Source organism: Ahaetulla prasina, chromosome 8, assembly GCF_028640845.1.
Source record: "Ahaetulla prasina isolate Xishuangbanna chromosome 8, ASM2864084v1, whole genome shotgun sequence".
Taxonomy (NCBI): domain Eukaryota; kingdom Metazoa; phylum Chordata; class Lepidosauria; order Squamata; family Colubridae; genus Ahaetulla; species Ahaetulla prasina.
In genome coordinates this window covers 13,788,520-13,810,832 of record NC_080546.1, presented here as the reverse complement: position 1 = coordinate 13,810,832, position 22,313 = coordinate 13,788,520, and the positions used below count along the sequence as shown (strand labels likewise).

Here is a 22,313-nt window from a genome sequence, read left to right as displayed (position 1 = left end):
ATTCCTTACACAGGAACAGGAAGCTCTAAAGTGGGGCCCAAGAGAGGGTATAAATCTCTCCCTCTCTCACCCATGTGCTCTTTTTTGCCCAGGACCTCAAATCATGCGATCCAGGGGTGGGTTCTACTTACCTTTATTACCGGTTCACATTGTGTGCGTGCTCACTCGCACGCTCTGCTCGCACATGCACAGAAGCTTCTGCGCATGCGCAGAAGAATTTTGATATTTGGGTCAGTGAGCGGAGCCTCCCACCGGTTTTACTAATGGTTTTATAGAACCAGTCCGAACCTCCACTGATGTGATCGTGTCCACCATGAAACCATCTTTCCAAGCAGTCTCCGTGTTTCCAGTGTCTTTCTTCCCACTTGGAACTGAACCCAGGTGGACGTTTCTTCCAACAAACCAATAACATGAGAACATTAACAAGGGGTTAGGCACAGTGGTGGGATTCAAGTAATTTAACAACCGGTTCTCTGCCCTAATTAATTCTTCCAACAACCAGTTTGCCAAACTGCTCAGAAAGTTAACAACCGGTTCTCCCGAAGTGGTGCGAACTGGCTGAATCCCACCACTGGTTAGGCAGTTTCTCTACAAAACCCAAATAAACAAAAAAACATCTTCCGAGATTGCAAGGGCTCCTTCAACAAGAGTGTGTGATTTTTTTTTTTTAAAAGAAGCAGGGGGGACAAAAATAATGAGAAAAATATGAAGGGATATAAACCAGGCCTGCATTTTAAGCCTTGACACTTCGTAAGGAAACGGAGGCAAATGCAGAGCCTAATTTAAGAAAAGATTCTAAGGAGGGGAGGGGGGGGGAATCCGATTTTTGAACCAATGGCCCTCCAGGTCCTCTCAATGCAGCCCATCACAAGGGCCCCGTTAAACCCGCGTGGTGTTCACAAGTTACGACCTGCGCACGTGGCGCGGTCGCTCGCCCGCTCCCAGGTCTCCCTATATGTACACGTGTTTTGAGGGGGGGATTCCTGATGAAAGCCATGCTTGGCCCATGCTTTTGTCACACATTCGGTGGGTTAGCTTTGTTGCAACGGAGGCCGGCCCAAATTCAAGAAACTATGCCGGGGAAGGGACCGGGACCCACAAAGTTCCCGTTGCAAGGGAAGGGAAGCCTTTGCAAGAGGCGCGCTGGGCTCCCCGAGACATAAAAGCGCTTCCCCGCCTCTGCCCTTCCGCCATGGGCAACCCCGACACTCCTCCATTCGCCGCCGCTCCTTCAGAAGCCGCATTGCGCCTGCGCCGCTGGAGCGCCCTGATTGGCTGAGGGGGTCCCTATATAAACGCAGCGCAGGCTCTGCCCGGATCTCTTGTTACGGCCGCCATTTTAATACTCGGGTCGGACCGCGTAGTAGTCAATCTCTTTCCTTTGCGTCGGTGTGCGCGCGCTTTTTTTTTTTTGCCCCCCCTTCGGCCCGTTCCCGCTATGGAGGAGAACACCGACTACGGCAGTAGCAATAACAACAACAACACAAGCTCCGGCGGCGGTGGCGGCGGCGGCCAGGAAGAGTTCGCCGAAGGCTCGAAGATCAACGCCAGCAAGAACCAGCAGGATGACGGGTACGAGGGGAATCGATCCCAAAAGCAGGGGGAAGGGGCAGATTTGCCGAACGAGGGAGGGAGGGAGAGAGGGAGGAGGGGGAAGAGGAAAGCGAGTCGATGAATCGGGCGCCATTTTGGCTGGTTTTTTTTAAAAAAAAAAGTAACCGAGGGGAAGCCCTCAGCAAGGCCTTTAGCCCGGCAGCTGCCACGTGATCGCGCTCTTCGCTTATGAGCGTTGCACCTCCCGCCGCTGCAATTCCCTTTGTGTCTTTCCACCCCCCCCATCGCCTCTCGCGAGAGGAGGGGGGGCGGGTCTCCACGTCCGAACGTGTGGAACGGCGGAGGGGAGGGGGGTTGATCGTTGTCTCGTGACGCAGCCGGCAGCCTATAGGAGCGCAGTGGGCGGGCCTGGATGGGGGAAGGCGGGTCCGAAGCGGCCGAGAATGCGCGTTGCTGGGCCCCGTCGGATGGGCGGGGCGAACTCAAAACCTTGGCAACATTGGAAGGTGGGGGGGGGAAGGAAGGAAGGAAAGGGGGGGGGCGGAGTTGGCAAGAAGGTGCATTGTGGGCGGGGCGAGGCCAGGCCGCCTCCGCAAGATCCTTATCGGGCTTTCGCTTGGGCACCTTTTCGTGGCTTCCCTTCTGCCCCTTGGTTGCGCTAAAAGCGTGATTGGCCGAAAAGCCACCCGATGTATTTTATATTTTATTTTTAAAAACATTTTCTTTATAAGAGTGATCTTGGGTCCGATTCTTACCCAGGGTGATCTTTCCTGGCTTCAACATTTCAGATCAAGATTCATTTTTATTTGCCATTCTCCTTGCTTGTAGGGCAGGGGGGGTCTCCAACCTTAGCAACTTTGTGGACTTCAAGTTGCCAAGGTTGGAGACCCCTGCTGTAGAGTGTGTTCTCTATTGTGATTATTAGATTATCATTAGATTATTATTATTTTATTCTCGGCTGAGATTTAAATCCAACGCACCTGGATTACATCAGGAGGACAAAGATTATCTAAAGTGGTGTCCCAAAACCTTTAAAAATCTGTGTATTTCAACTCCTGGCATGGCTGGCTAGGGAATTAAGGGAGTTGAAAGGCCGCATATCTTTAAAGTTGTCAAGTTTTGAGTCCGGTTTTAAGAGATGATTGGAGGCGAGAACATATTTTAAAGTTGTTACAGGTAGTCCTTAATTTAGGACACAATTGAGCCTAAACTGTCTGTTGCTAAGCAAGACAGTTATATGGGGTTTTGCCCCATTTTACAACCTACCTTGCCACAGTCAAGTGAATCAAGGCAGTTAATAACTGCAGTTAAATGAATCTGGATTCCCTATTGACTTGTGCTTGGCAAAAAGTCACAGAAGTTGATCACATGTCTCTGGGGCATTGCAACCATCATAAATACGTACCAGTTGCCAAGCCTTGTAAGTTTGACCTTGGGGATGCTTGTGTGTGTGTGTGTGTGTGAAAAACAGTCACTTTTTCAGTGCTGTTGTAATTTTGAATGGTCCCTAAATGAATGGCTAGAAGTTGGGGACTGCCTGTATTTGGAGGACTGCAAATAACAAAAAGTGAGCCATGTGCAGGGCAGGGGTCTCCAACCTTGGCAACTTTTAAGACTTGTGGCTTCGCGGGTTGAGGAATTCTGGGAGTTGAAGTCCACAAGTCTTAAAAGTTGCCAAGGTTGGAGACCCCTGGTCTAGGGAGACAGCTATAGATAGCACTTGGAAGTCAAAATGGATCTGTATGGTTAAACATAGGCAACAAGTTGCTTTGGATTGTTGTTATTTTGGGTGCAGATGAAGGATCTTTAACTCTTTGGAGAATATAGTACAAATCTTGAGTGCTTCAAGTTTAAAATGTCACAAAATCGGATTCTTCACAACTATAAAGGAGATAATATCTATCCATCTTTTATATATATTTATAGAGTATATGTTTATATTTCAGGATTGTTGGTTTTCAGGATGCCCACCTTTAGCTTTAGTGTAGTTCTGGTGCTTGAGAATAAGATAAGTCTTAACTGACTTTGTGTTAGTTATGTGCCCCCTCAGCCAATTCATGATTTGTTGTTGTGAAGATAAAATGAGGCAATAGTGTGTGTCTGCTACTTTGGACATTGAGAAGATAAGGAAGTAAAAATGCAATCAAGGTAGTGTACACTGAAATTCTATATAGGAAAGTTTGAAGATAGCGAGCACTGGACTCTGCATCTGCTGTTCCATTTTTCTATCGCAAACCTGAGGCCACTATTGTGGCCTGTTAGCAAAATCAACATCATACTAGTTATACCTTACCATTTATCTCCCACTGCAAAATTTGTGGTTCCCTTAGCTTTTGGCAGACACATGATTTAGGTTTTCCTGTTTCAGTTATTTGTTTGAATTACATTTAAAAGACAGATTGCTTGAGATTTTCATGAAGAAATGTCACTTCAAATGCATAAACCTCTTACATGCTTTTATAGTTAAGGAGAATTTACACTATGCAATGTAGTGATTAAGAAATTGAACTGGTATCAGGAAGATCTTGATTAGCTTATCCAGTATCTCACAGAATTGCTGTGATAATTTGCAGAATATCTGTCAGCTTTGGAAGCCATGCAAGGCAGCAGGCTTCCGCTCTGCCACTTTCCAGTGCGTGGGAAAGTAGGAGGGGGGATTTGGTAGAAGGGGCCATTAGACATAACATTCTTCCTGCCGGCCTCCGAGCCTGCAGCTGGAGAAGGAGTGGCCGGAGTGATGTCTCGAGATGGGACGGTTGGTGATTGGAGCATGTGATCTGCAGAGGGGTCAAGGGTTTGTCTTACTGAAGAAAAACCTGGATCCCCAGATTCAGGAGTTTCCCCAGTTGTGCCAAGTTTACCTATGCTAATAAAAGAACTTTGAAAGATGGTTGCTTGGAGTCTTTTCTGCAGGAGGGGGTTTTCTGGAAACCTGACATTATCTTTGTAACAAGTTCATAGGTACAATGCTATATTCTGATTTTATAGGAAGGTGTGATTGCCACCTATTTTGGAATAAAATGTGCAAGTTTTTACTGTTTTTTAAAAGTTACTTCCTTGGAATCTGTTATATTTCAGCTTTTTTCCCCACAATATTGAAGTAATCCAGTTATTTTCCTTGACCTCTAATTATATCTAACCTAGACTAAGTACTGTAGTTTTGTTACTTTATTACACTGTTGAGTCAGAGAAAAATTATTTAGGAAAAAAATCCCATTGTAATCCATTAACCTTTTCAATAAACATGCTCCAGATTTTGTCTATGGAGCTGAGATAGCTGGCCATAATTTCAGAATATATACAGAAAGGCTCTTAATTTTTTTTAACAAAAAAAACTGTTTTTTAAAGACTTCCAAATGTTAATTATCAGAAGGGGATAGTTTTTGAGATTGTTTATCAAAAAGTAATATTTTGACATTTATCATAAGAATGCCTGTACTGTTCTACTGCATCATAAGTTTTACCACCCTATTTTGAAAATGGTGTTTCATGGTTGAATTGTGGGACTGTTTTGAATTTGGAATGTTTCCAGAATGGCTGAAGTCACTTTCTGTTTTGTTTTGCTTTTTTGCTTAAGATAGTTGTTTATGTTCAAAATGTATTGCATACCTAGCATATGTAATAAACTATTTTGGATTGTTGGACAGTTGACTCTTCCCTTCACCTGGTTTAGGTAATATTCTGGATCATTTAAATGTTTTGTAAATGTTGGAAGAAGATTAATAACTTCTGTATGACAATTGTATGTTTTGTGATGGAAAGTAGATGGAGGACATTCTGGAGGATTTTCTTTTCTCCCCCTCCTGTTCCAGTTAAAAAATGTGTTTCTGGATATTTGTTTCCAAGTACAATTTGTATCTGAACCGCAAATCTGAATTGGGGCAAATTAGCTGATAAGTTTTTTTAGATCAGTGTATAACTTTGTATGAATGTCAGTTTTTGAAACTTCTTTTCCATTCCAGTAAAATGTTCATTGGTGGTCTGAGCTGGGATACGAGCAAAAAAGACTTGACGGAGTATTTGTCTCGCTTTGGTGAAGTGGTGGATTGCACAATAAAAACAGATCCTGTCACAGGGAGGTCAAGAGGTTTTGGGTTTGTGCTTTTCAAAGATGCTGCCAGTGTTGAGAAGGTATGTAGTCGCCTCTGTGGGACCATGGAATCTTCTCTAAACAATTCCAAATATCTGTGTTGATTTTTCCTCTTGGAACTAAATTACCAATAAATTTCTTCTTTTAGGTCTTGGAATTGAAAGAACACAAATTGGATGGCAAGTTAATAGATCCCAAAAGGGCAAAAGCTCTGAAAGGAAAAGAGCCACCAAAAAAAGTGTTTGTTGGTGGACTGAGTCCGGATACATCTGAAGAACAAATCAAGGAGTATTTTGGTGGTTTTGGAGAGGTATAATCCATTTAAAGCTTTATTTAAATGTGTGTGTGTGTTATCCAGTATAATGTCTAGTTAAAAACATAGCTTATTGCAATAAGCTTGAGTAGTTTTAGCCATTTTCTTTTGACTAACTTGACCTGTGTAACTTCTAAATCAAGAAACAGCAGCCCAAATAATCTCCAAATATTGGGAATGAATGGGAGGGAATTTTCTTTGGTTTTTTTTTTTGATACATCCGTGTTTGTAGCAAAATGTCTTGTCTTGTCAGGGTAGGGATTGCACAAACATGATGAAGTGTTAGTGATTATTTTCTAAAATGTTTTGTTGTATGGCAAAAGTGAAGGGGATAAACTTGGTTGGTGTCAGTTTTGGAAGGCAATTTTTTTCCCTTCTTAACTGCCACATATTATAGCTGGGGAAGTTGGAAGGGGGTTGTTGTTGGAGCGGTAGAAATTTAGTCATAACAACATTCCGTATTCAAGGACTTTTGCCTGCGTCTGATGTAGACTGCCTGAAGATTGTATCCAACTGAGTTTGAAGAGTTGATTGGACAATGTGATGAACTTGTGGGTGTGGGGCAGGGCTGTGAACTGTCAACTGGGTGTGGAAAATCCAAAACAGAAAAGTTCCAATTTATTAGAGATGTCACGTTGGCACAGCTGGGAAAACCCGAAACTGAAAGCTTCCAGGTTTTCCATACCCAGTTGACAGTTCACAGCCCTGCCCCACACCCACAAGTTCATCACATTGTCCAATCAACTCTTCAAACTCAGTTGGATACAATCTTCAGGCAGTCTACATCAGACGCAGGCAAAAGTCCTTGAATACTGAACGTTATGAGCTCCCACAACAACCCCCTCCCAACTTCCCCAGCTACAATATGTGGCAGTTAAGAAGCAAAAAGAAAATTGTCTTCCAAAACTGACAGTTGGTTTAAAAGATGTGAACTACAACTCCATAAAGTTTACAATACCTTCCAAGCATTAAAAAACAAACAAAAGGAAGAGAAGTGCTAAGTAAAAGAGATTGTTTTAAAAATTGGAGGTCCTATATAAGGAGCTTGGGTCAGGGGAATACCCTTTGATTGTCTTTAATGTGGCTTTGCAGATTGAGAATATAGAGCTTCCCATGGACACAAAAACAAACGAAAGGAGAGGTTTCTGCTTCATCACATACTCTGATGAAGAACCAGTAAAGAAATTGCTGGAAAGCAGATACCATCAGATTGGTTCTGGCAAGGTATTTGTAATTTCTTACTTGCGGAAGCTGCAATAATTAACTTCATATGTTCTTCATATATTTTGTGTTGAAATTACACTTTTTTTTTTGTCCTAGTGTGAGATAAAAGTAGCACAGCCCAAAGATGTATATAGGCAGCAGCAACAGCAACAAAAGGGAGGCAGAGGTGCTTCATCTGGTGGGCGTGGGGGATCCAGAGGACGTGGCAGGGGTAAGTATGGTAAATTGTAACGGACGTATACTGTGTTTCCCTGAAAATAAGACCCTGTCTTATATTTTTTTTGAACCCTGAAATAAGCGCTTGGCCTTATTGCCATGCGCTCAAAAAGCCCAATTGGGCTTCTTATCAGGGGATGTCTTATTCTGGGGGAAACGGTATAACTCATGAAATAAAATAATTCGTGAAAAATTCCCCGTTTTAGTGGGAAAGGAAAAGTACATTCTAGCTTGTCTCGTAAAAGGATAGAGCTAGCATTAAATAAGCTTTGGGATATCAGACGGGAAACTACTTTAGAAAGGAACAAATCAAGTACCGTATTTTTTATAAGACACACTTCACCACCCCCCTTCCCACAAAAGTGGGTGGAAATGTCTGCATCTTACAGAGCAAATATTTCGTGGGGGGGGGAGGGGGTTGGTGCAGCGCAGATCAGCTGTTCTAGGTGGGGGGGGAAATCGCCCGTGCCTATCACTGCTGCTGCTGCCCACTTGCGGCGAATGGGCGACGGTGAACAGGCCGTGGAAGCAGAGGGAGATTTCCCCCTCCCCCCCCCCCGATTTTCCTCTAAAGCTAATGTGCGTCTTATAGTCTGGAGCGTTTTATAGTCTGAAAAATGCGGTATTTTGCAGATTTTTGTCCTTAAACCTCTTGTTTATTAATTTAAACACATGGTGGACTTTTAACTCTGCAATCATTTCATTTTTAGGTCAAGGCCAAAATTGGAATCAAGGGTATAACAATTATTATGATCAAGGATATGGAAGTTACAACAGTCCTTACAGTGATCAAAGCTACAGCAGCTATGGGGGATACGATTATTCTGGGTACAATTACCCAGGTTACGGCTACGGCCAGGGATATGCTGACTACAGTGGTAAGATTTTCATTTGACTTTCCATTTAATTATATTGTTATTTTAACTTTTCCAGTTAGTCTCTCTTTCCAGTCTGTAGAAATTCTCAGTCATCCAGGTCACGGTTGTCCCAAAGGTGCTTTTTTTCTCAAGAGGCAACTGGACTTTCTTGTTTTTTCTTTGAAGTCGTTTTGCTTCTCACCCAAGAAGCTTCTTAAGCTCTGACAGAAAGTCCTGACAGCTGAAGAAGCTTCTTGGATGAGAAGCGAAACATCTTCTCATCCAACCTTTGGGACAACTCTCTTCCAGGAAGAGCTGATACTGTTGCACATATTCAGAAGTGTAGGTGCATGCTTTTTGAAAGCATTCCCTGCAGAGTTGGGGAAATCTTAACAATTTTCAAAGAAGCATTTAAAAGTTCAGGGTTTTTTTGAACATCTTTTTAACTGGGCCTCTTGTCAGCTGGATTGCTGATAGCCAGGGTTTGAGACCCGAGCTCCGTGCAAGAGGGTAAGAGGGTAAGCTTCTGTTATTTGCTCCAGCTCCTGTCTGTCTAGCAGTTTAAAAGCATGCAAATGCAAGTAGATAAATAGGCATCACTTTGATGGGATGGTAACAGCATTCCGTGCTCCTTTGGTGTATATCTATTCTGGCCAGATGACCACGGAAATTGTCTTCGGACAACGGAACCAAGAAACTGAGATGAGCATCGTGCTTTAGAGTCAGGGAACAGGGAAACCTTTACCTTCTTTAACTTGTTAATGGTTAAATGTTAATTGAACTGTCTAATGTCTTGATTTTGAGTTTATTGTAAATCATGGAGACCAAATAATTTAAAAAACTGTCTTAAGTCAATATTCTGATATGCTTTTTTATATAATAGTTAAGGTAGAATATTCGTTAACATTGTTGATATCGGTGTAGGAATATTACAGAATATTTTTTTTGCGTTTAAATAGTAAGGTCTAGCTTGACAAGAGTGCCTTTTTGTCAAACCAACCTGCAGTCTCTTACGGTTCCCAAAACTGCCAATATTCTCTCTTGGAATAGGACAGCAAAGCACATATGGAAAGGCATCCCGAGGTGGCGGTAATCACCAAAACAACTACCAGCCATATTAAAGAAATACTTGGGAAGAAACAGGTGTGTACTGGGTGAATGTGTCACCTCTCCTACGTCTAATCTAATTTAAAGATCAATAGACAAATAAATTTTTAAAAAAATCACTTCTCTTGAATAGCTTGTTTTTTTTAAAAAAAAAATTAAAACGTGTGAATGTCTGTTAAACTTTCTGTTTTTAAGTGTCTATAGATCTTTAACTCTATAAAAGGTGATTCGTCGTCCTTAGTATGTCAGAGAAACATAAGAGTTTTTCTGTTTACATTTTTTGTGTGCCAGGTGGTGTAGACGAATAATTAAACTTAATAGAAGTGTTAACCAACAGGTAAAGTACTGAAATGGGTACAACTTAAGCAAAACAAGATTGTTGTCTTCTAACTCTGACATTATACCTTGTTTGTACCCGCCAGCGGGAACTTCCTTGCAGGCCGTGTGTCACCCTGACCACGTCTATCTCTGGGGGTCGCACGTTGCAGGCAGAGCGCAAGGCATACACCAGAAAACGCTGTCCTGTGGTATGGTCTCTTCCAACTTCATGTACCAGCGTAAAGATTAAAGTGGAAAACTTCAGACTTTGGCTTCTTTTTAAAAATCTTCTTTGAAGATTTAAGTGTCTTAACTTAACTTAAAATGGTTTTTTACAGGAGTTAAAGTGCATAAATGCCTTTACAGCTTAATCATTTTTGGCCTTCTGTTTAGTGTTGTATATCAATTGTGGACCTCATTTTAAGTGTTCGTTCTTTAAGATTTAATGCTTGCTTTTTTTCTTTTATAGCTATTAGTGAAATCTACAAACCAAAACGAACTTTTAAATCTGGGAACATTAAAGATCATGTGCAAGTAACAGCTTCTATTTTAACCACCTGGCTAACAATAATTTTCCTTGGTGTATTGCCATTTTCCTATTTTCATTAGCGGTTGAAGCTATGAAAGATTCTACCACAGCTTGGTTTCTAGTAAACCAAGAACAACTTGGCTGAGCTTCTACAGTTCTTTGATATAGCTCCATCGTTTGAGCTGAACTGGTCAACCGGGATGTAAAATATAATTGGGTTATCAGAAGTATTTGTGTTGACAGATGCATATGATCTTTAACGGTGAAGCAAGGAATAAATAGAGGACTTAAAGCAGTTCATGAAAATGGACCTTTTAAAAATTCTTCTAAACGTTGCACAGGTCTCATAATGATTTTGTCTTGGTTTTATAGGTAGAGACTACAGCAAAGCCATCTTGCAGAACTTAAAAGGACTTGACTGGAGGGTAGTCTTCGTGACATGAAATTGTTTTGTAAAAGACTTTTAGTGTATGACACAGCAGTGTCTAACTGTACATAGTGACCGGCTAGTTTTCTTTATGGTTTTTACTTTTTTGTCCTTTTGTCATCTGTGTTACGATGCCAATGTGGTTCTTGTGTTTATACAATTTTATTTGTATTTCTTGTTGGATGACTCAAATAAAAAAACTTACCTTCTGTGACTGTTGCATTTTGAGGTTGTGCTCTTGGCACTGCTGTATAGTAGCAGAGGTGAACAGTTTTTGGGACTCCATCGCCATGCTTCCGACAGATGCTGGGACTTGCAGGGTCAGCAGCAATGGAGTGTGCCGTGATATGTACCTGGATTTAGAAAATTGCAGTGAGGAGGCTGCAAAGATAGAATGATTTTTCAAGAGTAGTGTCCTGTGTTGTAATGCCTTATGATTTGTTATAATTTTGTTAATTGCTGGGAATCTTCAGTATAGAAATGTTAATAAATTTTCATGCATTGAAATGACCACTTTGTGATCACATGAAAATAGAGGCGAACACAAACCTTATTTACGTAGCCATCAACTTTGGTAAAATGCTGACTGCTAAATAATTTGAGCTTTTTTACAACTTGTACTTTTGACAATATATTCTGAATGTACTGCCACTGAAACCTTTTGTTATTTCTAACCCTCTGCAAAGATAATGCTGATAAAATATGACTGCAAAACCGATTTATGGAAGTAGGATAGTGGATGTTTCTGGATAAATAATATTTCGTCACTATCAAAGCAGCACAATTAGGATTGGTTTCTTACTACAATTTTGTTGGTTAAAATGTTTTTTAAAAACATCTGAAAATAATTTGGCTGGGCAAATATTTCAGCAAAGAAAAAAAATAGAGCCTGAATTACACAGAAATTCTGTTACTTAAGTTAAAGTGTAAGTAACAAAAGGATTTACACACAAAAATCCCCTATATCAGATGAATTTGAAAAGTTTCCTGAATAGAACATTTAATATGATTTTGTCAATCTTGATAAAATGTTAAGATTAAGTCTGTTATAAAGATACAAAAACGTAGCATGATTGGGAAAGTTTGCATATCAATTTAGCATTAAGAATCCATATAAATGGCTTCAAAACTTAACTACCTCATTCAGGCTAATTTTGTCTGTAAGCTTAAGATTTATTTTTATACTTTTTTTTAATGTTACACTATTTTGCCCAGAAAATGGCAATAACTGGCTGATGTCTAATCTCAGAAAGCTAACTGGTTGAACCTGATCAACAGTTTGAAAACTTCAGAGTTTTAGGCTTTACTGGGAAGTAAAGAAAAGTTAATAGTTATATTTTCATGTTTCAATAAAGTTCCACAGATTCATTCAAGAGATAAGGATTTGAGCTTGACATAAAGGGGCTTCACTTTCATGAGCTGTGATCCATTAAAAAAAAGCAAAAACACAAAATGTATTACCAGCTTTATTGAGTTCATTTTTGACCATTTGAGACCCAGGTGAGTTTTGTTTTGGAGTTAATTGAAAATTTGAAGCAAATGGCTTTTTAGAAAAGAGTTATGAACTTGATATTTACTCTTGCTGATAAGTTTTCACTTCCATACATGGCTGATTAATTGTAAATAAAGATATTCACAGAACAAAACGGGAAAGGCTAAATGTGTTGCTTGTATTTTAAGAAAGCAAAGCTATTTTTTTTAAATACAGTATTTTAAGTATGAATAAAAATGTCCAAAATATGAGATTTGGTTCATAGTTCAAAATTAATCCGGTTTGGAATGAAAGGTCAAATTAGAGCCACTGACAACTAGGAACTGATTCCAATGTTTTGCTGTATCGATGAATATCGCAGTTAATAGTGATTTTTTTTTTTTAAAAAAAAGATTTGTTGGGAGCTAAAGATGACACCTCCAAATACTTTTTATTTTTCTGAATGCTCTCTGTACTCCCCCCCCCTTTTAAAATAATTGTGTCTTGGAGACTGGTTGACTTTGGGAGAGGCATTTAAAGGTCTCCAAAAAGTTTGGACCAATTTATTTCTGCCTTAACACTACTCATGGTGAGGTACTGTAGCAGCGCTTTAAAACGCCCAAACAGTTGCAGGATTTTAGTCTCTTCAGTTACCAGCTCAGTGGGGGAATTTGATCTTGGCAGCATGCAGTAATGTTTTTCTTTTTTTAATTGGAAGCATTGTTTTGGGGTCATCTGTTTTATCCACTCCCCTAGAAAATTGATATACTTGGGCTTTATTAGCGAATGTTTGCTAATAAAGCCCCAAGCCTCAGTATATCAGTTTTCTAGGAGAGTAGATAAAACAGATGACAGAAAATATATATATCAAATATGTATTGGTAAACTATTATAAAATGTAACGTGGCTGTTTAAGAATCAGTTGCAAAGATTGTTTTGCAGCGCAGGAGTGATTTTTCTGGCGCCTTTTCTACAGAAGCCATAAGTGACAAATCTGCATGCACATAAAAATCCCCCTATTTTTGTGTCTGTACTGTTAAAAAGATGTGGGGAATTGCAGTCCGCTCGATCTTTTTAAGTTGGCACGGTTGAAAAACACGAGTCCTCGAAATAAAAATAGGGGGATTGTTTAATCTTTTTAAACGGTACAAATTTTCAAAGTTGGGGAACGCTGAGGTGGTGCGAGGGGGGGGGGAAGGAGGTTAAGGGAAACCAAAAGAGTCGGAAGCGTCAAAACGAGAGAAAGGCCCAAGGTGGCGATGCTCCCGAGTGTGGCGCGAAAGCCGGCGCCGCTCTAGCCATCCGCACTCGGTGATGCGCGCGAGGAGGAAATGCGCTCGAGGAAACGGGGCCCAGGGCTCACGTGACCGCGCCGCCGCATTCTTTCCCGTCAGCCATTTTAGATCGGAATCAGCCAGGCGGCGCCATTAAAAGTGCGAGAAAGAAGGATATTAGCCGGAGACACCCCCCCCGTTTCCCTCCCTGTGGAGAACACCGCTTTTTCTTCCCTCCACCCCTCTTTTCAGCGGCGTATATATTTCTCTTCCCCCGTTCGAGACCGGCCAGCCGAGTCTTTTTTGTTTATTATTTTTATTTAAACAACCGGCCTCCCCTCATGTCGGACGATCAGTTCGCCGGAGACGAAGCCCTGGCGGAGGCTTCGGAAGAGACCGAGCAGCTTGAAGGGATCGAGGCTCCCGGCGGCGACGGCGTGGATGAGGCCGAGGGAGGTGGAGAAGGCGGAGGGGGAGGCGGCGGCGGCGGCGGCTCAGGCGAATCGGAGGGAGCCAAAATCGACGCCAGCAAGAACGAGGAGGATGAAGGGTAAGCCGGAGAGGCCTCCTTTCCTCTCCCCCCCCCCACCGCTTTCGGTCTGGAGGAGGCGACGGGCGTCCTGAGGCGACGGCGGGCGGCTGAGGCGATCCCCTCTTACAGGAAACTGGACGCCGCTTCCTTCCTTCCTTCTTCCCTTCTCCGCCCCTGTAACCCGGCCCTTCTCCCCCTCCTCCCCTTCTCCGAGGGCTTCCAGGGAGCCTTGGAAGAAACGCGCCGAAGTCCGGGCGGCTGAGGGCGCGGGGCGGTCGGGCATCGCCGTCGGAGGAGGAGGAGGAGAAGGGAAAGTGTGGAAACTCCAGAAAGGGATCGCTTTTGGGTCGGTGTTTTAGACGGCCATCCTGAGGGAGGGTGGAAGTGGCAGGAGTTACAGGCAGTCCTCGACTTACAACGGCTCGCTTAGTGACCGAAGTTGCAACAACGCTGGGAAAAAAACAGGGACTTACGGCCGTTTTTCACACTTAGCGACCGTTCCCCCCCTCCCCACAATCAAGTGATGTACACCAGGATGCTTGACAGCTGATTAGCATTTATGACCAGGTGTGCATCAAGGGATTTTCCGTTTTACGACCTGACGAGCAAAGTCAAGGGGGGGGAGCCAGACTCACTTAACTGACTGTGAGACTAATTTAACAAGGGCGGGGATTCGCTTGACAGACCTGGCAGGAAAAGTTGTAAAATGGGGCAAAGCTCACTTCACAAATGGCTCTCCCTTAGGGACATAACTTTTGGGGTTCAATTGTGGTCGTAAGTTGAGGACTGCCTGTAGTTCGAAATCACAGGCTTGTGGTCTGAATTAACACAGTGGCATGCGGTTTACGGGTCGTCCTCGACTTAACAACGGTTCATTTAGTGACTGTTCAAAGTTACGACATCGCTGGAGAAACTGATCTGTGACCATTTTTCACATACTTAACGACCGTTGCGGCATCCCCTTGTGATCGAAATTCAGACAGTTGAAAATGACTCATATTTATGACGGTTGCAGTGTCCTGGGGGCATCTGATCCCCTTTTGCAAGCTTCTGACAAAGTCTATGGGGAAGCCAGTTTCACTTAACAACTGTAATGATTCAATTAACAACGGTGGCAAGAAAACTTGTAAAATCGGTCAAAACTCATTTAACAAATGTGTCACTTAGCAACAGAAATATTGGACTCAATTGTGGTTGTAAGTCGAGGTTTACCTGTATTTCATATGCCTTCTTCCCGGGTCAGGAGCAAAATTTAGACTGACATAGTTGGAAAGAACATAAAATGACCTACGGGATGAAAACAATTCTCTTTGTTGGTAAAGGGCCTTGTATGCAGCTACAAAAATGTATTGTGGGAAATAGTGTAGCACCAGAGAAAGTGTATAGTTTTGGGATAATAATCTGAAAAGTTTGCTTTAGGCTTTGGCATTGAATATGAATGTGTTTTTAAAGTGAAATGTAGATTAATGAACACATGAAAGGCATTGACATATGGAACCTCATAGACCCTAATGTAGATTTTGATTTTGTGGTTGACATGATTGGCTGTTAAATATCTGGAGGGTACTCAGATATTTGTGAGAAGAAAGCTTTGTGTTTGTATACAGCGTAGTATATAGATTTGATTTTCTAAAGCAGAGGATTTCAAACTTTTTCAGTTTTAAAAACTGTTAGCAGAACCCTAATAGAGAGGCAAATCTCTAGTGATAAAAATTGGCTGTGTTTGAGTGGATTTTTTTCCACTTTAGTTTGTCACAACTTTAAAATTGTTGCTGGAAAAACCTTTTAATGCAATCCAAACTAGTACATTATTTTAAAAAGCAGTTCTAGTATTACATATGGTTTGCATGTTTTATTTGAAATAGACATGTCAATCATGGTGCATCCGTCTTGTAAATATGCAGGTTTTTTGAGCTGTTTGAAAAAAATATTTAAACAGTTAAATAACAAACCCATTGATTACCTTAAGGAGGAAGAATAGTCTTTAGTACAATGTGGAACTTTTAACAACATAAAGCAGACCAACAGCTTGCTTAGGACATTTGTCATTTGGAAATATTTCCCCCCAAGTCTTAACATACAGTTAGTGAAGGTTTGGGAGAGAAGACAACATTGTTTGGCCTCTAGAGCCACAAGGATATGGTTGGAAATGTTACATTATTAGAATAGATTAGGATAATTAAAAAAACTTTTGGGAATGGTTTTTAACAGTTGTGAGATCTTAAGCCTTGCTGAGGCTTAAGATACTAATTTTATCTCTTGATTTCCTCCTCTCTCTAAGCTGATTTCCCTTGTCATAAGCCTCTGCAAAGCCAGAGTCTGGATTCTCTTTAAATCCCCAACGCTTCACCAGAAATCCCAAATTTTAATTTTGTAGGATGCTTCAGTGGCCACATGTGTAGCCATGGGTCCCTGTTTTACAGCATATATCTGGTTATCCACATTTGAATGATAGAATCATAGGCCTGGAAGGGTCTTACCCCTTACTCAAGGCAGGAATCTTATACTGTCCCAATCAAATGGTGGTCCGCTCTATTTTGAACTTTTGTAATGATGCATGCTTACTTATTTTAACCTAAGTATGTGTCAACTAGTTCCTTTTGCATCATCCACTTCTGAAAATTAGTTAATGCTTCCATGCAGAAATTCATTCAGCCCAAATATGAGGCATTCTGTTAACATTTGCATTTCATCACATGCAGTAAACAAGTGTTAAAGGTGCAAACTTAAGATAAACAAATTCCACAGCATTGGCTGGGAAGAGAAGTGGGGCTTCAATATGCTGTTCTGAAGAAAAGATAATTATGGTTTTTTTCTTCAGGATATCTTCACAGTTTAATTTTTCCTCCCCACATTTTGGCCTGTTTGGAAAACTTGAATATGTGGTACATTCAGTTCCCTGATTATAAATTTCTCTGTCTGGCATTGCTATTTAGGGAGCGGCTGAACATGTCCTTACTTATCTTTTGGAAATTGCTGTTAGGTACTTTATATGGCAAAGATTTATAGGAGTAATATCAGTGTAAAAATCTCTGAGGGAGATTGGGCAGTTTAGAAACAGGAAATATAAATAGATAAAATATTACATGAAAAACTTCCTTGCTGTAGCATATGGAATTATAAAGATAATTCATGACCGAGTTCTGAAAATGTGACAATCCATAATGATTGATTAGTAGGTTCTGTGTCATGTACATTTTGTACACAGTTCTCACAGTAACCAAGATATATTCACTTTCAAAATGAGGAGACTGAAGCTGATATTACTAGTATTTTAAACTTGGTGCAAATTTTGTTATTGGTATGCATTCAGACAGAAACACTTGTGTTTGCACTAAGGTCTAAGACACTTTGTTTTGTTGCACTAGAGGTAAAAGCAGCCTTGGATATGACATGTAAGCAGAGCCAGCCAGTTGTGTGGTGGCAGCCCTCCTTTTTCTCTTACGTAGCTAAGCGTATAGCTATGGGAAGTATTTTAGGGCTACTGAGTGGGCGTTAGCTTGAACTGTCAGAAGAATGGAGGAAGGAAGGGGGCCTTTGCTGTTAGGACACTGTCACGATTGCTATTTAAATAAAAAATACTATGCGTGTAACCTCTTTTGGGACAGACTCATTGCAGCAATTAGGCTTAGGTTACTTATATGGGGCCTTTTTTTGGGGGGCTGATTTTCGCTTCGTGCAGTAATACCAGCCTGATGGACCAGTTTCCATTTGCAATCAGCCTCTAGCTAGAGCAGTTTTTGAAAAATAAGATATTTGGTGTGAATCGCCTCCTCCCAAGATTCATTGATAGAATCAGTGGGGTTTATGTGTCTGGCCACTGCTACTGTACTGTACACTTATTTCTCTTAAATATTAACATAAGGAATAAATTCCAGACCCACTTCATTTTTCTAGTGCATTTAGGTCACAGAAGGTGATTGTGAACACGGACGGTTTGTTTTTAAACATTTTTGTAATCTTCGAACTTTAAAGGCAAATTGGTATACTTGCGACATACAGTGCTATATAGTGTTGATAATTTACAGCTTTAAACTCAATTGTGTCTACAGAAAAATGTTCATCGGCGGCCTTAGCTGGGATACTACAAAGAAGGATCTTAAGGATTACTTCACAAAATTTGGTGAGGTTGTAGATTGCACTCTGAAGTTAGACCCAATTACAGGGCGGTCAAGAGGCTTTGGCTTTGTGCTGTTCAAAGAATCTGAGAGTGTGGAAAAGGTAAGCTTGTTTTTATTTCTTTCTAGCTAGACAAGCCGCCTAGAATCGTCTCCAGGCGAGATGGGTGGCATATAAGTTTAATAAACAAAATAAATAGACAAGCACACATCAGTAATGAAAAAGTGAAAATATTGTGCAAGATTATTGTAAAAATCTTGAGGTTCTGTTAATTTCAAGACAGTACAAATTATAGCATAAGAGTTGTTGCATTATAGTCATAAAAACATAATATATTTTATTTTGTAAAGCTTTTTTTTTAAAAGAAAAATTGCTTTCAGGTCGTGGATCAGAAAGAGCACAAACTGAATGGCAAAGTGATTGATCCTAAAAGAGCTAAAGCAATGAAAACAAAAGAACCAGTGAAAAAGATTTTTGTGGGTGGCTTATCACCAGATACGCCAGAAGAGAAAATAAGGGAGTATTTTGGAGGTTTTGGTGAGGTGAGTTAATTGTTTTCATGTCTTGGTTAAAGAATTCTTAATTATTTAGATAATGGTATAATACGTTGGAAGAAGAAAATGTAGTACAAATAATCCTTGACTTATGATCACAATTGAGCCCAACATTTCTGTTGCTAAATGAGACATTTAGCAACAAAGTGAATTTTGCCCCATTTTACGATCTTTCTTGCCACAATTGTTAAGTGAATCACTGCAGTTGTTAAGTTAGCAACCCGGTTGTTAAATGAATCTGGCTTCCCTATTGACTGCGCTTGTCAGAAGGTCGCCAAAGGGGATCTCACCTGTCCCTGGGACACTACAGCCGTCATAAATATGTGTCAGTTCCCAAGCGTCTGAATTTTAATCATGTGACAAAAGGGTTTACAAGTGAAAAATGGTCATAAGTCACTTTTTTCATTTCCGTTGTAACTTCAAACAGTCACTAAATGAACGGTTGTAAGTTGAGTACCTGTATTTGTTTTCGGTGTTGGTTTGGCCAGTTTGTTTGATTCACAATTGCTTGTGTAAATACCAGTTTTAATCTTGTCTTCAATTAGAAGGCACAAGTGCCTAGAGTTTATAATCTTAAATTATCATAAACCAAGTGCTTCTTGGGATGCCTTATTTTTTTCCACCCAGAAGTCAACTTAAGCATTGATCTGTCACTGATTAGAATGTCATAATTATACTGGTGATCATTTCTGGAATTGTGAGGTAATGCCAACTTCACTAAAATCAACAGATGTTTTAGCACTGAGTTAAACGGAGAGGGGGACTTGCACTGATTTTATTGTAGAAGAAATTCTAGTATATGAACAGAGCATTTCAAATTAAATGTAAGTACCGGTAGTAAGTTTTGCAGAGATGAGTCAAATTTCAGGCATCTCTTCTGTACAAGTGCAATAATTATAAATATATAGAGCTACCTTTTCTTAGCGAGTATATAGATAGACGTAATGACTTATAAAGAGGCTGAGCTGGATTTTATATGGATTTTGGTAATTACCAATTTTATGTATACTCTCATAAATAAAAGTTCATGTATGATCAGCAGTATAAACATATCCTAACTCAGTAAATGGACTAACAGGAAGTTTCTTCAGATCATTTAGTATAATGGTTGCTTCACATTAATAAATAATAAATGACTGTTAAGGTTTATAACAATCAGAATAACTGATTTTTATCAATCTTGTTTGGTATATTGATCAGGTGGAATCAATAGAACTTCCTATGGACAACAAAACCAATAAGCGCAGAGGATTTTGCTTCATTACTTTCAAAGATGAAGAACCAGTGAAGAAAATCATGGAGAAAAAATATCATAACGTTGGTCTTATTAAAGTATGTTTCAAGCTATGATTCCAAAACGCCTTCTTTTTAGAAAGTGAATCCTGGTTTTGTTCAGGTCAGTGCTTTGAAGATTGAAGTATAGACAGAAGAGAACACAAATGGAGAGGCTGGTGTGGATTCCTTGGATGAAGCGACACTTGTAACAAGTGTGATGCATTTTTTGCATGCTTCTCAAAAATCCTCTGTTTGGTGAACTACTTGGAATCATTATCTGTGATTAATTACACACAGTCCTTTGATCTTCATTCAATCTATACACCCATGAGTTGGTAGTTTTGAAAGAGATTGCATGTCTTTTGCAGAACAAGAAAAATTAATAAGGGGTGCTATGTGCTGCAATGTTTTTTTTTTCTCCCTTATGCCATAGGTTACATTTTGTGTATAGATCTCTATGTGTATATTTGTGTTTATGTTATGTAATTTTTTTTTTCAGTAAGAGTCACTGTTTTCTAATCACTTTTGATTTGAAATAGTTTATTAATGGTGATAGTAATTTCAAAAAGATTGTTCTGAAGTGTATGGTAATGGGTTATCAGTATTTTACTAATGGTATTTTCTTGCTTTTACAATTTTTCCCCTAGTAACAGTATTTGGAGCATATATTACTTGGTGAAATTAAGTTAATTTCAAAAGCAAACATTTAATTAGGTTTTGCCAGTTACAAAAATATTAAACCTGAAATATATTGTCTCATTAAGTAGGTACTGCTGAAACATGCATAATTCTTACCAAGGTATTTGAGAGAATGTGTGATGTGATGCTAACCCTTTTTTAAAAAATTAAATTTACATTTTTTGTGACACAAAGTTTTTAAACAATTACACTGGCAAATCATATGAGGAATATATTGCTTTGCCTTTCCCAGTGCATCTAGAAGCATTAACTTCATAGGCAAAGATGATAATGTGGAGTAGATAATTAACACTTCACAAAAATAACAAAATAATTGGTTGACACTTTTTCTGTTTAATATTTCAGTGCGAAATAAAAGTAGCAATGTCAAAAGAGCAATATCAGCAGCAACAGCAGTGGGGAACTCGAGGCGGATTTTCTGGAAGAACCCGTGGCCGTGGTGGAGGTAGGTTCCTGCATTAAAAAAAAATGTGCCGGTCTTTTCCACATATCTGAGAGTTTTTGAGTTTCATGTTTCTTGTCAATATTCACCAAAGTTAAAAATTCAGCCACTGGCTTTGGGATTAGATGAAGAGGTTAATTTGTGTGCCATTATTTTCAAATTTGAAAAGGAACTGCTAGAGGGGATAATTTTGAACTGTTGGGAAAGTTATGTAACACATCCACACGTGTGGCACAATGTGATGCAGCTGCTGCTGCTGTTGCTGCTGCTGCACCATCATAAAAAACCCTCATTGGCTTGCCTGAAATTAAACGCACAGGCTGTTTTTGTGCAGCATTTTAATAGCTAACTGTGATGCCAAAATCCATGCCTGCGTAAAATTAGGTCAACGAGAAATGCCTTAGCCAGCATCACAAGCAATAATTTGGTGTCCTCCTTTACCTGAATTTCTCCCCTGAATCCAGACAGGAAAGAGTTGGGCTCGAAGTTGGCTAGCCCCCGTCCCACACCGTTTCTGGCCTGATTGTCTATGCCCTGCTACCCCTCCCTCCATAATAAAATGGAAAAAAGCTGGCAAGAGGAAAATTGCTGAGGACTTTCTGTTTTCTCTTTTTAATGCCTTTTCTTTTTTTTAAAAAAAAAAAATACAAACAGCATGAGGCAGCTTGCTTCAACAAAGTTGGCTGGCATTTTTGCTTGGATGGCAACTAATCAGCAAACTTTGGGTACATTTTGCCATGATATTTAATACCTGAACTGCAGGGTGCATGGTTTAATCATGATTCATTAGCATAATATTTGTGCAATCTACAAATTTCTGTTTGTATCTTTTTGGAAACAGACTACTGTTTCGAAGGGTTAGTTTGCTTGAATGCAATATCAAATAAAAACTCAGGTTTGTTTTCATTCTCTTTCTGTCATTTTGTTACAGGCTCCAATCAAAGCTGGAACACAGGATACAGTAATTATTGGAACCAGGGGTATGGCAACTATGGATACAACAGTCAAGGTTATGGAGGCTACGGAGGCTATGACTACACTGGCTACAATAACTATTATGGATATGGAGATTATAGCAGTACGTATACGGCAAAATTTATCTTGATTTATTGTTGGGTAAACAGTTTTATTTCAGCTCTAAAACAAGAAGCTCCAAAAGTCGTACCAAAGCATTCCAGGCAGTGGTGAAATCCTCCGAGGTTTGCCACTGGTTCGCTGCGCGCGCATGCGCACTGCAAAGCAAACACATGCTGTGCGTGCATGTGCGGTGCACACCAAACACACACTTTGTGTGCATGTGCATTGCACACCA

General features: G+C 40.2%; 2 protein-coding genes across 10 annotated transcripts in view; both read left to right on the top strand.

Annotated features, from left to right (window-relative positions):
• Positions 1 to 1,318: 1,318 nt before the first annotated feature.
• HNRNPDL (heterogeneous nuclear ribonucleoprotein D like) lies at positions 1,319 to 10,846 on the top strand. Of its 4 annotated transcripts, none has more exons than XR_009156237.1 (9): positions 1,319 to 1,572; positions 5,517 to 5,685; positions 5,793 to 5,954; positions 7,050 to 7,181; positions 7,278 to 7,392; positions 8,108 to 8,275; positions 9,305 to 9,397; positions 9,784 to 9,888; positions 10,581 to 10,846. XR_009156237.1 is itself a non-coding variant. In XM_058192283.1 (8 exons), the coding sequence occupies exons 1-7, from the start codon at positions 1,439 to 1,441 to the stop codon at positions 9,373 to 9,375; spliced, it is 951 nt and encodes a 316-aa protein (XP_058048266.1). In that variant the 5' UTR covers positions 1,319 to 1,438; the 3' UTR covers positions 9,376 to 9,397; positions 10,581 to 10,846. The 4 variants fall into 4 exon arrangements, 1 of the variants encoding a protein (XP_058048266.1); XR_009156236.1 differs by having other exon boundaries at positions 9,214 to 9,397; XR_009156235.1 differs by lacking the exon at positions 9,784 to 9,888 and having other exon boundaries at positions 9,214 to 9,397.
• Positions 10,847 to 13,481: 2,635 nt separating this feature from the next.
• The window catches only part of HNRNPD (heterogeneous nuclear ribonucleoprotein D), a 13,672-nt gene continuing 4,840 nt past the window's right edge, over positions 13,482 to 22,313 (top strand). For 2 of the 6 annotated variants that reach the window (XR_009156239.1, XM_058192286.1), the window contains exons 1-6: positions 13,489 to 13,930; positions 17,965 to 18,133; positions 18,412 to 18,573; positions 19,786 to 19,917; positions 20,905 to 21,004; positions 21,933 to 22,079. Coding sequence is in view for 4 of the 6 variants with exons in the window: in XM_058192286.1 (XP_058048269.1) it covers positions 13,722 to 13,930; positions 17,965 to 18,133; positions 18,412 to 18,573; positions 19,786 to 19,917; positions 20,905 to 21,004; positions 21,933 to 22,079 (919 nt within the window). In the remaining 2 variants the exon portion in view is untranslated. Of the gene's footprint in view, positions 13,931 to 17,964; positions 18,134 to 18,411; positions 18,574 to 19,785; positions 19,918 to 20,904; positions 21,005 to 21,932; positions 22,080 to 22,313 lie in introns of all 6 variants that reach the window. The other 4 variants (XR_009156238.1, XM_058192285.1, XM_058192284.1 and 1 more) reach the window with 3 other exon arrangements.